The 17,404-nt window shown below is 40.6% G+C and overlaps 3 protein-coding genes across 5 annotated transcripts; 1 reads left to right on the forward strand and 2 right to left on the reverse strand.

The window, feature by feature from the left end:
• Window positions 1-141: 141 nt before the first annotated feature.
• Window positions 142-5,481, reverse strand: LOC142956925 (putative flap endonuclease 1 homolog). Its single transcript, XM_076098712.1, has 12 exons — window positions 5,354-5,481; window positions 5,139-5,254; window positions 4,317-4,383; window positions 4,024-4,126; window positions 3,699-3,753; window positions 3,512-3,573; window positions 3,259-3,395; window positions 2,019-2,079; window positions 1,752-1,883; window positions 1,518-1,663; window positions 1,290-1,434; window positions 142-1,044 (listed from the first exon to the last, which is right to left on the reverse strand). The coding sequence occupies exons 2-12, from the start codon at window positions 5,218-5,220 to the stop codon at window positions 988-990; spliced, it is 1,047 nt and encodes a 348-aa protein (XP_075954827.1). The 5' UTR covers window positions 5,221-5,254; window positions 5,354-5,481; the 3' UTR covers window positions 142-987.
• Window positions 5,478-11,115, reverse strand: LOC142956926 (mitochondrial fission factor homolog A-like). Its single transcript, XM_076098713.1, has 7 exons — window positions 10,958-11,115; window positions 9,835-10,053; window positions 9,467-9,645; window positions 8,838-8,929; window positions 8,529-8,699; window positions 7,890-7,965; window positions 5,478-7,206 (listed from the first exon to the last, which is right to left on the reverse strand). The coding sequence occupies exons 2-7, from the start codon at window positions 10,046-10,048 to the stop codon at window positions 7,075-7,077; spliced, it is 864 nt and encodes a 287-aa protein (XP_075954828.1). The 5' UTR covers window positions 10,049-10,053; window positions 10,958-11,115; the 3' UTR covers window positions 5,478-7,074.
• A 1,257-nt stretch (window positions 11,116-12,372) lies between these two features.
• Window positions 12,373-17,349, forward strand: stk25b (serine/threonine kinase 25b). Of its 3 annotated transcripts, none has more exons than XM_076098709.1 (11): window positions 12,373-12,785; window positions 13,575-13,805; window positions 13,961-14,017; window positions 14,153-14,261; window positions 14,747-14,904; window positions 15,367-15,552; window positions 15,904-16,049; window positions 16,293-16,392; window positions 16,464-16,535; window positions 17,002-17,138; window positions 17,314-17,349. In XM_076098709.1, the coding sequence occupies exons 1-11, from the start codon at window positions 12,756-12,758 to the stop codon at window positions 17,333-17,335; spliced, it is 1,248 nt and encodes a 415-aa protein (XP_075954824.1). In that variant the 5' UTR covers window positions 12,373-12,755; the 3' UTR covers window positions 17,336-17,349. The 3 variants fall into 3 exon arrangements, with proteins under 3 accessions (XP_075954824.1, XP_075954825.1, XP_075954823.1); XM_076098708.1 differs by having other exon boundaries at window positions 12,374-12,785; window positions 17,226-17,349; XM_076098710.1 differs by lacking the exon at window positions 15,367-15,552 and having other exon boundaries at window positions 17,226-17,349.
• The last annotated feature ends 55 nt before the right edge of the window (window positions 17,350-17,404 follow it).

The raw sequence follows: 17,404 nt of genomic DNA on the forward strand, positions 1-17,404 counted from the left end.
ACCTGTTGGTCTGGAATGACGCCTCGTAATTTCATTAAAAGCAGCATTTGTTATTCGGAAATACATCAGAAAAAAGTATTTAAAAAACGGTGCTATGAAAACATACAGCACCCAAATCACACTTTGCATAAGACAAACACATTAACTTCAACAGTATTTTAATTAAAAATGGCCGACAGCATTACATATGAAAACACAATATAAAACATACAGTATACTGTATTTTCAAAATACAAACTTTTTTATCACATGTTTTTTTTATACATCTCGCTATCTCTTTTTAACTTGATCCCACTTTAGTGCACGTTTTAAAATTCAAGTCTTTGGTCTCTCTCTTGGCACGCTTTTCACAACAGGTGCTCATTGAATATCTAGTGATGAGACGTCCCCTGTCTCCAGTTTTGGCTTGGGGGAAGGACTCCATGACAGTGATCACACTGTTCTCTTTCATAGTCTACCGCCTGCTCTGCTTGTCTTGGTGGCTTTGCAGGAAACTGCTGGATACACTGAATAACTGCTCAGTAAACTACATTGTTGCAGACACTGCTGCTAAGACCAGATCATTCCCATGTAGAGACAAAGACTTGAAGTCAGTGTCTTGCAAGACGCCTGTTTTAGCTTCTTCTAAATTATGAGGTGACTAGAAGGCCCTTTGATAAGCAGAGTTTTCTTCCAATACAAAACCATGATTCAACATGTAAAGCTGCAGCCTCGGAAACTGTTGAAATTTGTCAATTATTTGTGTTACAGAAGATAAAATCTAAATTCATGGATGTTGAAGATGCAAGACGTTCTCATCAACACAGGAATGAAGCATGATTTTAAAAAAGAAAATACCCTCACGGCAGAAATTCAAGATCTGGATCACATGATTGTCCGTTAATTGTTTGAGAAGTCTGGACAGGCAGACAGCTTAGAAAGTGTCTACAAATCTTCAAACTTGGATGGTGGAATGGTTCCGGCAGCAAGTGGGAGATGTTGGCGGCCTCATTTTGACTTTGGTCTCTTTCTGTTGCTGCTTAAAGGGTCTGCAGCTCCGACGGGCTAGAGGAAGAAAGACAACTATTCAGGCTAATCAGCACACCACATTTGGAACAACTGAAAATTATTTTTGTTTTCGGGTCATAACTGACTGCTTGAATAGAGTAAAAATCATGATTGATCCAATTATTTCAAAGATATTTTTAAATATTTTTTAAGTAAATTTAATCATTATAGCTTTCCTCCAATTGATCACCTTTAAATTAAAATATACATATTTTTGTAGGTGATTGTTATGTTGAGCTCACCCGCTCCCTCTTTCTGGTAACTCTAAAGAAGTCCTCCATACGACTCTGCTTGCTACGTCCTTCAGCCCTCTCCTTTTCCCTCTCCTCCCGCTTACTTTCCCGCGTCTGGCGGAACTTCTCCATTCGATGACGGACCCTGTCCTCCCTAAAAACATATCAACACGTATTCAGTCACAACCGCCTTTAAAAGACACAGAGAAGCATGTGAAATAAGAAAAACGTACGTACTTAATGTATTTTACGTGACAGAGGAGCCCAACCAAGGCTTCTTCATCTGGCTCAGTCCAGGCCAGTTCAGGAGCGACCGTTTGTGATGCATCCAAGAATATCTTCCGTGCTTCTTTGTACCTCCAGAAATGTGGCACGGGATGGGTCTGAAAGGCAGCAGATATTAGTGTCTTATCAGATCTTACACTACAAAACAGAATGAAAAACACCGAACACTGGTTGTCCAAGTAGTACCTTTCTGTTGATATGCAAAACCACGTTCTCAATAGTACGGTGCTTCTGGATCAATGTCAGAGCTCTCTTTGGACCCAAACCGGCTATCTTGTCACAGTAGTCACAGCCCAACAAAATGCACAAGTCGACAAACTGGTGGAAGAAAATAGCAAAAGAAGGAAAGTTTGAGGACTTGTTTGTAGTATTTCTGTGAAGCGGTATTATGAATTATGATATATTTATTATTGTTATATGCTTTGAAAGACATCTTAAAAGTTTCAGTCTCACCTCCTCGTGACTAATTTGGAGTTTCTCTAACAGCTTGGTTAAAGAATATTCCACAACCTCACTGTGAAGAAGAAGAAGAAGAAGAAGAAGAAGAGCATAGATCAACGTTAGATCAGTTTAGAAAACCCACAGTCCGCCTTCAGCTTGTGGGAGAAAAATGTGTTTGTGTCTTGAAATATATTTGTGTAAAATCAATCATATCCATAATTTGAAATGTATCCATGTACAGTATGTTCACATTCATACTGTGATATTGGCCTGTATCATTGTCATATGTTATTTATTCACGACACTGAGACAGGGAGTCTAGTATGGAGGCCTTGGAGCCCGGATGAAGATAGAGGGGGGATGACGAAGATAAACAAGTAGGGCAAGATTTGTAACGGAGGGAAAAGACAAGAGCCGGTCGCTGTGACGGGGGGCCAGAGGCGAAATCAGGAGAAGACGAGTGGGGAAGGAGACTGTGGTTCATCAAAAAAACCTTCTGTTATGACTTGTCCGAGGTACACAGTGTAACTTGTCTAGGGGAAAGTTCAGAAGAGGAGGAGGACATCTCCAAATGGGGGGGGGGGGGGCGCGACTTCGGGTATAACCGTTGGGTATTGAGTTTAACTTAAGTCATAAAGTCAAAGAAGTTGATCATCAACGGGGAAAAAAACACTACAAGCTAAAAGACATAGATTCGATTTTTGGAAATAAAGTGACACGAGGAAATCACTCGCAGTGCCATCGATACATCAACATTAGTTGAGGCTGACAGGATGATGTCTGACTACTGGATTCATAGCCTCAAGTGATGGCTGTGCATCAATACCACCACGGCTTAGCAACTTCAGATCACCTTGTGTGAAGGGGAAACTCATACACACAAGATGTTACATCTAAAAAACATCTAAAAGTGTTCATTTAAAAAATCTGACCACTGCTCGAACAAAAGACTTTCTGAATCATTCAGTAGAACACTGAGGCATCTTTAGTCGCTAACTGAATGAGCTTCTGAGTCTGTTAGAAACACAGAGTAATGGATTGATGTTCTTTCAAGTCTTGGACGTCAGAGGTTCTGAAGAATACTTAAGCAAGCATGTAGGCCAAAGGCTTTTATTACATTGATATTAAACAATTAAATGTCAATGTAAATTGCCAGCATAGCATGAATGTGTTTAAGACAAAGGAATGGATTAAAACATAAGAAAACTACAGTACAATCCTTAACGTAACACATTAACTGTACAGTTCATACCTGTCCCTGCTGGCGTTTAGCTGGCGAATGAGAATATTGGCTCCAAATGGCAGTGTGTCCATGTCCTCTGATGCCACAGCGTCCACAGTCCCCTCTCTCACCAGCCGGGCGCACAGCGCCTCAGCATCGCCTGGAGCCTGGAGCAACAAACAGAGAGAAAGAGAGGGAGATATGAATGAAAACGCATGAAGTGAATGAAGCTAGGACAGAGACAGTGAGAGAAATGTGAAGAAATATATTCAGCAGGTCGTACCTGGATGACAGGTACACCCAGAAGCTTCAGGAGCTGGAGACAATCTCTGGTCTGGGCTGATGCTGCATGAGGCACAAGAGTCAAGATCCACTTTAGAAGACTTGATGTTCAAATAATATTCCCAGTGTATATTTCTCCAGAATGTAATGAAGTCTACCACTAACATCTTGTATTTGTGTTGATGTACCTGCGCCTGTGAGGTTGGGTGACCTCAAACCAGCTGCCTCAGCTCGCTTCTCGAGCTGCAGGAAAAACAGGAGCTTTGATCAGCATTGGTGGAGTCATCTGTATTACACTACAGGTGTTCGCCGTCTGTATCATATCGCGCTGGCCCATTGAATTCACTTCCTCATTTTAGATATTTCTCCAGTCAACACATGTAAGGAGAGCAGTTCTACCGCCAGATTAGCGTCCAGATTAGTCTCTCTCTGAGCAGTGACTTTACACACACCAGGAAGATGTGTTTAGTGGCATGTTGAGTCTAAAGATACAGTCTCAAAGGTGTCACTTACAACAGCTGTCTTTTCCTCTGGAGGCTTCCCGTCAAACACAAAGACTGGCTTTATATCATGTTCCAGGAAGGTGAGTGTGCGGAAGAAGAGACCTGTCAGAGGGCTACAGAGAAGAAATAAAGGACATTTCACACAAATAAACTGGCCAAAGTGTAGAAACCCTGGTACATTGTTTAACATATTATTTTTAATTGTTGCTGGTCGGAGAAAGAGGAAGTGCATGTAAAAAAAAGATCTAATTTCTTACTAGATTCAGTAAGACAGAATGGGTCACAGGTCATTAAGGAGCTCACTTTAGTGAAGGTTTCGCAGCACGGAACTGGTTCATGACAATAGAGGTATCCAGTGCGATGACTTTTCCTGTGGGGGGGGGGGGGTAACACACCACCAGCATCATCAGCACCATATGACAAACAATATTCATGTAGTCATAAATGGCACGTCTATTATGTCCACTTGTTATTATGTCCTCAATACATCAAGTACAGTACTTAAAATGGTTCTGCGAAGAACTCAACACATTTATTCCACTTTATATCAGAGGACAATATTCCTATTCATTCAGTCTATTACGTAAATATGCAAACAATGTTACCGTACTTCAATTAAATGGCAGGATTTAAAAGTAAATATTTTGAACAGCAGTATTAATGCTTTGGCAGTGTTGCAGATTTGAGTGTATGTAGCTACATTAAATCATTATGATTAAGTAAAAGTAGTAATACCACAGGCCACAAATAATGTATCACGATTTTTAATAAAAAACTATAGTCAAAAAAGTGTCATAAAATAATTGGTAGCAGAAGTAAAAGTACTCATTATGCAGAATAGTTTAGTGTTTCAAATGTAGATATATTATTGAACCATTATTACTGACGGCATTAATGTTGTAACTGATATGTTTCAGTGAAGTAACGTTAGTAGTACTCCATAAGAGGATTTGTTGTGTAGTGTAATAGTTCTACAGTAAACAACAAAGTTTGCTAACGTGAAGCCAGCTGGTAGTCACGTGACTGTATGCTAACGTTAGCTGTGAGCAATCTCCGTCTGATGTGACGAAAAGATAAAACCGCGCCAGTAGAACAACGAGATTGATGCACGATCAGCGGTGTTACCCGTGTAGTCACTGATGTCCTTTCTAGAAATAGCATCGGGAGCATCTTGGCGGATCAAATCGGCCAGTTTGGTGATCCCCATTGTGTTGACGGCACCACGGAGTCTGTTATGGAGACTTCCGGTAATAGACAACAACAAAAACAGGTTGAGCTTGATCCAAATTAATCGCCGTTTGTAGAGGATCTTTGGTAGTATAAATTGACTTTTGATTTACTTTCACGATATCTCTCTCCAACGATGTCCAGTTAACATCCTCGGGACATCTTCCTGGTGCAGCACAGTATGGATGCACACCAGCTACTAGAGCAGTAGGGGTCAGCAATGTACAGAAACAGGGCTCTGGAGGAGTTGATCATTTATTAACAACAATGAATGTATTCATTTATTACAAGGACAGTAAAACACGTGACTTTGTTGATGTCTCTGCATTGCATGTGATGAATAAACCTCCATGAAAAACATTCTTGTATCATTATTGTAAAGTAATGACAGCAATATGTTATGTACATAGCCATCTATTACACATGATCACACTGACACTAGCTCTTAGATTTATATCACACTGTATGATGAATAAAACCACAGTCCATGCTTTTAGTCTTCTCGGTTAATGTCAGGTTAGTGGAAAACACACATTCAAGTTCTCTGGAAAAACAAATTCAAACTTTGGAAACAGCATGGGGGGGGGGGGGGGGGGAGACGGACATTATCATGGCACAGATAACATCCTTAGTACCCTACCCTTAGTATTTCTGTTTACACTTCATCAAGCTCATAACAGAATCCATAGACAAGTCACTGCCAAAGAGGTAAACAGACTACAACATTTACAACAATAGGCTATTCAAGTATTTTATACAAATGTGTTGTGTGATAGAAGAACTCAAAGGACATTCAGGGTAAATGTTATGGCTATTTCTAGATTTAGTCTTCTTACTTTGACACTTCAATTTCAAACAAAAAAAGACAGGTCAGGTCTGAAGCTTGTTCCTGTAACTAAAGTTCCAACTCTGGGATTGGTTCCCAAAACATTTATCACTCAAGTAAATCCTTGATTCCCTTTTAATGATTCTGTTCCTGAAGCTAAAAAGTCTCATTTACACATTTTGTTTACTCTCACAAAGATGATTGATGGTCGGCGTCACTGTAACATCGGTTGTTGCTGCGCATTTAATGAGCATTAAATAGTTGCAATCAGGAATTTTTGCACAAACAACCATAATCATCAGTGAGGTTTTACAATTCTTGCTGAATAATATGAGACACGGTTTTGCTACTTTAAACTTTTTTTTATCCGGACCACATTTAGTTTTACTAAATATAAGTGAACATCAGTGCAGTAATTGAGAGGCGGAGAATGTTTGGCAGTGATTCAGAGTCAGACAGCAACCTATGTCGAAGCTAATTTTAGCCAAATAAGGTAACTAGTAGTTTGTTTTTGCTGCAAAATAGCAACTTAGCTCACCACATCGAAGTAGTTGCTAACATTTTGCAAACATCCAGCTATAGTTTCATTGTGCTTTGTCCTGTTAGATGAATATTTGAACGTGAGCTATGCTAACTTTAGCTTTCCCTCTAGTTCTAGTGGTGTTATACCCGACCAAAGCAAACTTGTAGTTTAATGTGTGAACACTAGCCAATGGGATTTTTTGTAAATGGACCAAACATAGGTATATCATCAGTTTTGAAAACTTTGGTTATGTTTTACTGCCTCAGGTTTTATCTTCAGCAGTATGTTTGAAATTTCTAAGTGAAATCCCAATATAGAATTTGCAAAAGAAACAGAGGATTGTGGTGGAGGACATTTGCCGATGTTCTTGTAGTTTCCCGTGGTTGCCTTTAGATGTAGTAAAATCTCTGTATTTTAATGGTTGCACTTTTAACAAGGAGTTGCGTTGGCTTCCAGTGTTTTGGGAGGATCAGTCTTGCAAAAACTTAGCGACGAAGCCAGATCCAGGAGTTAATTAGCCAGAATGCCACTGTAGCAGAATACAGGAACACTTCTCGCTTGGAGCGTTCTTTGTTTTCCTCCTCAAGCAGCTGCAGACGCCGGTTCAACTTCACAATCTGATGGACCACAAAAACAGTTTTTCTCCATTTAAAAAAAAAAAGGTGAAAACAGCACTTGTACTGGGCCTGGGTAAGATTTGTATATACATAGAATTACCACTATTAAGTTTAAGGTATGCAAGACGATGTCAGAAAAACAACTTAAGTGACTATACAGACATGAAGAACCTGATGGAGCCCCTCCTTTTTGATTTTTTCGTGAGATTATGCGTCAAAAACAATCTTACATCAAACCACATAACTACAGCCGCAACAGTTGAACAATGCTGTTAGTTTTAAAGAAAATCTTTTTCCACTTTCGTACTGGCTCATGGTAGTTTGATGATGATGATGATGATTAGTACTTGCATTTCTAATGCATTTGTTTATTTATATCAGAGTATCTAAAATCCCAGCTGTATCTTATCACTGGCTGCGTGCCAGCATCTTTGCTATGGGATACATAAGATTGTTGTGTCAGCACGCCTTCACTGTACCATATCAGCTGTGATGTGTAGGTGTCTCCAGGACCACGTTTTGCCATGATGACACACAGACAGACTCACATAGTGAAAACAATACCAGCCACATGCTGTCGCAGCTGGTAAATACTCACAACAGGCACAGTATGCTCACCAGAGGAGAAGCACAAGAAGCGCACAGTGACACAGTCAGTCATGTAGGTGGGTGAGATATGTTACCTGTCGTCGCAGCGAGGAAGCGTCCACTAAGCCAGACTCGTCAGGGTTTATATCCAGAGCCAGGTCCAGGTGTGTCCTGTGGAGATCAATAAATCACAATTTAGAATAATGACAACAGGGACGTACTTTAAATGAGCTCAGAGCTACAGAAACTTTCCTGAAAGAGAACTTTTTCCAATACACATAAATTAACGTTCCTGACCATTTTTACATCACCTCAAACTATCTTCAATAGGTAAAAACATATACACTTATTAAATACTTTATAAATGAGACCAAATAAATGCTTTTAGGTGGAGTCAACAGTCTTTTTTCCTCTCATCAGTAAAGCAAACAATGTACACTAGCCTTTCATATTAGATTCAATGTTATTAGTAGACTGCAATTATCAGAACAATATGAACATTCAGGCTCCCTCACATGGCTAAAAGGTGAACTGAATGAAGGCAAATCAAAGTCAAAATCCGCGAGCACAAATGAGATCCGCGGTAGTGCGTGCAACTCAAACAGCTGTGTGTGTAAATTACTTTTGCGAGCGCTTTCACATCATTTCACAACCATGGCCAGCTGTTTGTTCTGAGGAACTTTGTGAATAGAGTGACTTCTGAGAAATACAGGGACAAAGACAATAGAAATGACCTGCGGTGGCTGTCATCCATCACTTCGAGGACCTGCTGGTATGCCCGACGTGTTGTTGACTGGATATAAAACAGGAACCCCGTAGCCGTAAACAGGTTGATGTTAGCATCCTCAGGGGAACAGAGAGGGGGACACAACCGGACTGGGGGGGCAGAAGGGGAAGGGGTTACACTGGCAGAGAGGCAAGTGGGGAGAAACGGTAAAGAAATAAGATTTTTTTGAAACAAACCAAGAGTGAAATAAGAATAACAGGTATTAAATTAAGAATGAAGAGGTAGCAGCGGTTGAGCACTGTAGATGTGTGCTCACCTTATATCACTTCTGACAATCTGACCGCTATGGCGGGCAGACATGTTCTCACTGACACTGCGTTCCCTTCGAGACCGAGCATGAAAGTGGGCCTATGAATAGACACAAAAGGGTTAAAAGTGAAAAAGGTTACAACCTAACATGTTATTTTTTCCATGTTTATTTTTTTCCATGTTTATTTTATTGCACTTTCAAATTAGCTAGTTTACATTACATGATTTCAGTGATGATTTTAGGAAATTTCCACCTTGAATTTTATATTTTGTTTTTCACCAGATAAACTTAAAATCATCAGCTTCCCACTCTAACTTCACGGCCTTACACCTTTCTCAATCTAATCTGATTAATACTCAAGATGTTACTGCATCTACAATATTATAATTAATAAACTTACTGATATATACTATATTTACTGACCATACCACAAAAGTATTATTGTAGATGTAATTGCCATGTTTTATGACATTGAGTGTTTAACTACAGGCTGCTACCTTTCTATAGTTTTATAATGCGCATTATAGTGTAATAGGGCGCCAATATTAGGATCAGTGTCAAGTTCAGTAAATTAAATGAATTGTGATCGGAAAAAATAAAAGGAAACCAAATAAAAACCATGGTTTGACCAGTACCACATGGATGGGAATGCTCTGTGAAGTGGCAGTTTGTTCAGTTTCAAGGGAGTCCAGTGGCTGCTCTGATAGAGTGAGGATACGTGGTGGGGCCTTCATGCTCAGAAGGTCCATGGGAGGGATGGATTGAATAAGGTCCAAGTCTCGTGGACGAGAAAATCGAGAGTCCCCATCATCACCTGTGGAGGAAGTGAGGAGGAGAGTGACAGTTAAATAAAAATGGTTGGTGGTTGAAGGTCACAATGATATTAAAACATTACAAAAGTGTGTTGCCCTTGGTGCACCTCAGTTTTCCAAATTCTATGCACAGTTTTGTGTATATGTGGGGTATTTTGTGCCATGCATCCTTTTAATCTTCTTGTCCTCACCAGCTACGATGATTCTCTCTGGCACCTGCATCAGAGCTGTGTGCATGGGGAGGGAATGCTGAAGTGACAGAGACCCTGTCTCGTTCTCTGAGGCCACCTTGAGGGTCTCAGGGATCCGCATGCGCTGGCTGATTCCCTCTGTGTACTGCAATTCAAAATGGATGCGGTTCATCTCAGCCACCTCTGCAGAGGGGGAGGTGAATGGCCCACTCATCCAGCCTGTAGACACATCAAATGGAAGGAAACTTAACTCAACAAATAAAAAGGTAAGACTGGAGTGCAAGTTAAGACTGTAAACCTTTAAGCTACACTTCAGTGATGGCGCTATCACAGAGACAGTGTCAAATGTTCAATGATCACACCCAAGCTCATATCTGTGAGCCCTGGGTGTTCGCCATCTCTCTAATGTGAATGTCAATGGTCAGTCTGAAATGCCATCCAGATTTTCTGATAATAGTATAAAGCAGTATCAGTATCAGTTACTAGTAACTAGTATGGCACATTTGACTAAAGCGCTGAGCACACACAAACAACAAAATAAAACAATAAACAATATGTGCACATAATAGTATTTTAATAATTGTAGCACAACAGACAATGAAGTCAAGGTGTCAAGCTCAACTCAATCAAACGCAAAGGACAAGAGGTGGGTCTTCAGTAACGACTTCAATGTTTCTGTAGTCTGAGTAGTTATATACTATATTATTTAAAAGATAAAGTTATATCACAACGTAACTCTCTAACCCGTGTGAAAGGGCATGTCCCGTAGGGACCAATTAAGCCCGACGACAGTGTGGCGGGTAAGGATATATCAAGGATATACAGTATCATAAATAATATATTAACTAGATACAACATTCAACATTATGTGACATGAAATGATTACAAATTGCATTAGATATAGCGGTTGTTGACATGGCTCCAATGTCAATGAATGAAAACCCACACAAGACGCCATATCTAGCATGTAGCTAATATCTAGCTAATGTTACTAGTGTGTGTAGCATTAGCTAATGTTATCTCTACCACAACACGCTAGCTAGGCAGCGCGCGGACTGTAACAGTAACGGGCAAGCAAACCAGGTAATGGCATGGCTTTACTTTCTATGACTACCGTACTTACCGTTATGGTTTTAGCACCGAGGTTTAAAATGTCATGTGTCAAAACGCGGTTCGTTCTGTCTTAATAACAACGTCAACCTGGACGGACGATGAGTAGAACCGGACACACCGCTTCTAGCTGGTGTGTTTGTGAACATACGCCAGTAAAGATAACCCGCGTGTCCGATGGGGCGGAGTTTATAATCCACACTGTCAGTCTGAGTCGCAGCAGCAGGCAGCACCCGGGTATAAAAGCGAGCACACACAATTGTCACGCGCAAATGAGTTGTTTCGATAAAAAATGTTTTACATACAATGTAAATGTAATAGGCAATAAACCAACGGTAAATGCAACATTTCCTTTGTTGCAGAGAGAACAGTTTGGTCCGTGTACGTTTTGGAATTTAGTTTGACATTCAAACACATACAAACGATTTAAAAAGAATATATTTTACACAAATGTGACTTTCTATTTCTACGAACCAAACATTTCTTACTTCAAAAAGAGAAATATGGTTACTGAGGGAATGGAAATAAACGGCTTGCTTCATTCACAACAATTAAAGTGCTGTAAATGCATTTTATATGATCAGTGTTTAACGGTCTGATATGATAGTGTGACAAAGATGGCTAACCAAAAAGCTGCAAATGCTCCTGTCACTTAATGATTTGTGTGGCGTTATTTGGTCACTCTTTCACAGTTCAAACACTGTCCATGCACATGGTTCACTACCTGTAAATGAACAATGTGTCAGTGTAAGAACATCTGCATCTGATCCTGTGCTAAAGTTTGACCTTTTGCATTCTGGGTAATGACAGTGACTGTATGTCTACCAGTGACAGTTGATGCAAAAATTCCATTTGTTCAACAATTTTTTTTAGGACCACCAGGTTTTTGGGCTTTGTTGAAACAACAAGATGCAGTATTCTGGTATGTGTGCAGTCAATAAGCAGATGTGTGTAATGTCAAACCTTTTTTTAGAAATAAAATCCACTGCAGCGAGCAGTTAATGGGCAAATGTTTTCAATAAAAATATACCCACATCCAACACTGATCAGGTGCAGCACAAGAGCTAATATATAGCTATGCATGTGCTTATTAATGTTATTATAGCTTGTTTACTTTGTTTATTTGTGGTCTCTTATGGGATAATAAGACTCAGATAAAGACATTAAAATCATGTTATCCCATATCTGCTGAAATACAACTTAGCTTCAGGTTGGCCTGTTACTCTGCTTTGAATCGTTTAAACACAAATGACCAGAAACACAATGTAGGTACAGTTTTTATGGTTTGATTTAATTAAACACATATTAGTTCCTTAAATGTTCACCGAGTATTAGGCACAGTAATGACAGAAATTAAAAGTCCTAACAAAGCTTAGAAATACAGTTCCCACAATTCCCACCTCCTTTAAACCCAATGCGCATGCGCCCTCCGGCTGGGGCCATTATTTTGTCCTCCTCAAGCTTCAAATGAACAACAGGCTAAGCGTTCCTTGAAATGAATTAAATATTAATAGACGGAAGGAGCATTATATCTTCTTATCCATCACCGCCGACATAAATGGAGTCTCTCGGTTAATAGGTTGTTGTCTCGCCGGTCTCTTCAGTCCTCCGTTGGACTTGGAGGCCGAAAACAGAGCGCGGAGTGACAGCCCCGTTAAAGCCAGCAGATTGGGTGTTTATCTAGCTGGCTAGCCACCTAGCTAGCTTCCTAGACAGCTAAGAGGGGAGGAAGAACCCCGAAAGGAACCATTTGATAAGCTCGGAAAGGGGAGAGCCGTGGCTGTCCCTGTCCCGTCCAGCCTGCAGAGGGAATGGCACATCTTCGAGACATGCAGAACCAGGTACAGAAATCATCTTTTCACCAACTGTCACCTCCCTTCTTCTTGTCCAAGACAAGCCGAACACTCATGACTGTCAGGCTCTCCACGAATAGGTGCGTAGGGGTCTAAGCCATCAATGCAACGTGATGAAACCCACCATACACACATGTTTATTCATATATATATATATATATATATATATATAGTTTTCATCTCCTTGCCATTGTCAGCATCAGGTGTAACTATGCCAAAGCTACCCACAAACTGACAAAAACATGTAGCTACAAACTCTAAATGTCGTGACAGTATACACCAAAATCTATAAAGTTTCCATTGTTTTTGACTTGCAGTTGTCACATACTGTACATACTAAATTATTGACTTCTTTAAGTGCCTCCTCTCCTGCTCATTCAAATCATCACTCATTTCCTGCTTTCATGGAGAAAGACTGCTAAACTAAACTTTTAATTGTCGTGCCCTTTGACTTACATACTGGCACAAAGTTCGATGTATAGAGGGTTATTATATGGGCTGTGGCTGAATAGACACGCAATGACCAGATAAGAAAAGTTAATCATCCATCATGTTTATATTTCAGCCGACAACAGCAACATTATTGTAAAGGCAATCGGATAGATGTAACTTCTAATGTCACATCTAATTTACCTTTTATAAAAGAGCATTCATATGTGAAAGAAGTTGTTTACTCTGCTGACACACACACACACACCTATACATACAATTAAGCCTCCACAGTCATCCTGGCATCTACTCAATAATTCAATGCTTTCTTTGCTGTCACTGGACCAGAATACCCGGTTGGACCCCGAGGAGTACTTCACCAAGCAGGAGCGGATTGGGAAGGGTTCCTTTGGAGAGGTCTACAAAGGAATCAACAACCGCACGAAGGAGGTGGTGGCGATTAAAATTATAGACCTGGAGGAGGCCGAGGACGAGATTGAAGACATTCAACAGGAGATCACAGTGCTGAGCCAGTGTGATAGCCCTTTTGTTACCAAGTATTATGGATCATACCTGAAGGTGAGATCATAACGCAACAAGACGAAGGGACGCATACACAGAGTATTTCAAGTTATCTACATGAAGATGCTTAGAGACACAGACATGGTGCCAAACAGCCTGAGGCAAAGCAGTATTTTAAATCTTAAACTTCATCAAGTATTTTGTCCTCTCAGGGGACCAAGTTGTGGATTATCATGGAGTATTTAGGTGGAGGATCTGCTCTGGATCTGGTAAGAAGACTTCTATTTTTACGCAGCTTACAAAGTGTGATGCAAATTGGCAATTTCTACACTGGAGAAGCAAAACCCGACCTGTTCTTGGAGCTTTTGCCCAACGTCCACCTTTTTGTGATTTGCTCCTCCTAGCTCCGTCCAGGGCCTCTGGAAGAGACTTACATTGCTACTATATTGAGGGAAATACTGAAGGGGCTGGAGTATCTGCACTCTGAAAGGAAGATCCACAGAGATATCAAAGGTAATAAAAGTTTAGCGTCTAAAATATATATATTCATATACTTTTACCGTGTTGTCAGATGCCGGACAGAATAAGTCCACACACTAAAATATGCTCTCAAGCTGCAGAAATGTATCAACACCATAAAATCTCACACCGTACTGAAGGTGTTAAATGTGTGTGTTTGTAAGAAGCTCATGTTCTCTTCTCTGCAGCTGATGTTGTGCTCCTAGATTTTGGGAATTATTCAAAAAAAGTACAACAGCAAGGTTAATAATTAAGAAGACCGGGTTGATGATCTACATGGATTCTGTTTGTTTCCTCCACAATGAAACTGGGGAAGAAACTGCAGAGTGTCCTTTGTCCCTTTGTCCGTCCATCTGTAATGCACACAATACAAAATGCTTACATTTTCACAAAACCTCTTCAGGGAATAATTGTTGTTCTGGCATTTAAAGAAGTTGCGTGTGATTGGCCGAAACATTTTCTCTCTCTCTTTCTCCTAGCTGCCAATGTGCTGTTGTCGGAGCAGGGCGAAGTGAAGCTGGCAGATTTCGGAGTGGCCGGACAGCTGACAGATACCCAGATTAAGAGGAACACATTCGTAGGCACACCTTTCTGGATGGCTCCAGAGGTTATCAAACAGTCCGCTTACGACTTCAAGGTGAGGACAGAGTCCGTGAGATGTTACTGCTACCCATAAGGGGATACTGGTTTGTTATTGGTGGAGGTGGAGGTGTTACAGGCCTCAGTTTGAAAGAGCCTGATGACAGATGTGTGTCTGAGGAAACAGGAAAAATTATGAGGCAGGCGAACGTGTGGCTTCTTCCTTCAACGTCTGTGAAAACAATCAGTCTCCTGTATGAATTTCCTCATTTTGACATTCCAGAAAGTACAAAGTAGGTCAAATGCATCAAATTGTCTTCATCGTGTCCATCAAGAATGTACAAAAAATCTAAATTCACACTACTATTTCACATTTTTATGTGCGTCACAGAGGAACTGATAAGAATTTTCAGCATGGGAAGAATTACTTGATTCACATCATTTTAGTTAAGGAAGTGTATTTTCCAGTGTTTGTATGTGAAGTTAAGACACTTAACTTACACACTACTCTCCCCCTCAGGCGGATATTTGGTCCCTGGGAATCACTGCTATTGAGTTGGCTAAAGGGGAACCTCCCAACTCTGATCTACACCCCATGAGGGTCCTTTTCCTTATCCCGAAAAACACACCACCCACACTTGAGGGACCTTACAGCAAGCCCTTCAAAGAGTTTGTGGAGGCTTGTCTAAATAAAGACCCTCGTTTTGTAAGTCATACCTGCCTGCATCCATCTTCATTGTAGCAGAACTAAAATGGGATCAGACATGTTTGTTTGTGGCAAAATAAGAAATAAGATTGGCAGACTTTGATAGTTTATTAAACCAAATGTTTATTATTGGATTAGCATGCTTTGTCCTTCACAGGAATTATAATTTGTGCTGTGTTTTCTCAAATCTTCAAACTTCATCCAAATCACATTTTTGTTATGCACCAAAATGTTGAATCTAAGTAAAGTGACGCTGGACTCCTTATGTTATAACTAGACAATTTATCCCTTTTTGATTCTTCTTCAAGCTTCATTCACTGAATGTCCTTTTATTTAAATATGTCTGCACAGAGGCCAACAGCCAAAGAGCTCCTAAAGCACAAGTTCATCACACGCTACACCAAGAAGACGGCCTATCTGACGGAGCTGATCGACCGCTACCGCCGCTGGAAGTCGGAGGGACACGGGGAGGAATCCAGCTCGGACGACTCGGATATGTCAGTCTCAAGAACACACATTGATACACTGAAGAATTTTAATTTTCCAAAGGATATATTCACAGCCACGTTGTTAAATTGCTTAGGTATTAGAGAATTTAAGGATGATTAATGCAGGATTTACTAGAATAACTGCGTACCCACCAAGTAGCATTAGTAATGAACCTTTATGTGCTGCCTATTTACAAACATTCTGGGGTCATATTGGTTTCCCTCATATTTTTAAATCTCTCTTACCTTCAGGGATGCTGATGGTGATACGGACACGTGTCCCATGTGGACCTTCCCTACAGTCAGACCCAGCTCTATGAACAAGTTACAGAAGAGCTACACAGATTCAGAGGTAAGACACAGACACACAAAATTATTTTTTCTCTCCCCCCCCCCCCCCTAACATCTTTTTCCTCTTCTCAGTCAGGAGATTCGGTGAAAAGGCAACCCAAGTCACAATGCTTGTCTGCTTTGGTAACACCGATCTTCAGAGAGGTAGGCCCAACTGTTAAATACATAAATAAATAAAGAATATATACATGTGTATATAAAATAGAACTTTGAACACAGCACAACAAGAGCAGTCCTTAATCTAGAGAAGTTAATCTCGTCTATAAAAGTGGATTTTTTAAAACATCTTCATTTAGTAACGGTTACTTCTCAGCTGTTGAGCCCTGGACAAAGTTAAACAAGGTTCATTTTAAACTAATTTAGTCCCAGAGTAACTATTCTTCCCTCAGGAAATACTATACAGGTATTATACATGAACTTCATACTAAAGTAGAATACAACATAAATAAAACAGAAAAGAGCACAGAAGCATGTAGCTCAGTCGGTACATACAAGAGCCAACAAAACCTGACTCATGTCTGCCTTTGTTTTAAACTGTCAACAGTATAGTTGAAATAGTCTTTTTGGTTGAAGCCTTCCATTAGAAAACATATTTTTTTATTACCACCAGTTGAAGGAGAAGCGGCGGGCGACTGGTGGGGGCGTAGGAGCCATTGAGGAGCTGGAAAACGCCTTCAACCTGGCCGAGGAGTCCTGTCCGGGCATCTCCGACCGCCTCGTCACACACATGATGGAGAGAGTGTGCAGGTGATGTACAAACCAGAATCAGGACCGTTTGCTGGGATGTTCAGTATCATCCATTTATTTCACTTAATCGATTTCCTGTTCTTCCAGGTTTTCTTTAAATGGTAACACCACCCCGTCTTCGCGGTGAAACCCCAGCTGGATGTAACTTAACCCTGCTCCCTTTTCTGTCTCCCAGACCTTCCGAACGTCTCAGATAAGGACCACAGAAGAACCCCCCCCCCCCCCCCCCCCACACTCGTATCTTTGTACCCTTCCCAGTCCTCCCC

This window comes from Anarhichas minor, unplaced genomic scaffold (genome assembly GCF_050575085.1).
Source record: "Anarhichas minor isolate MPS153535 unplaced genomic scaffold, ASM5057508v1 ptg000024l, whole genome shotgun sequence".
In the NCBI taxonomy this organism is placed as follows: domain Eukaryota; kingdom Metazoa; phylum Chordata; class Actinopteri; order Perciformes; family Anarhichadidae; genus Anarhichas; species Anarhichas minor.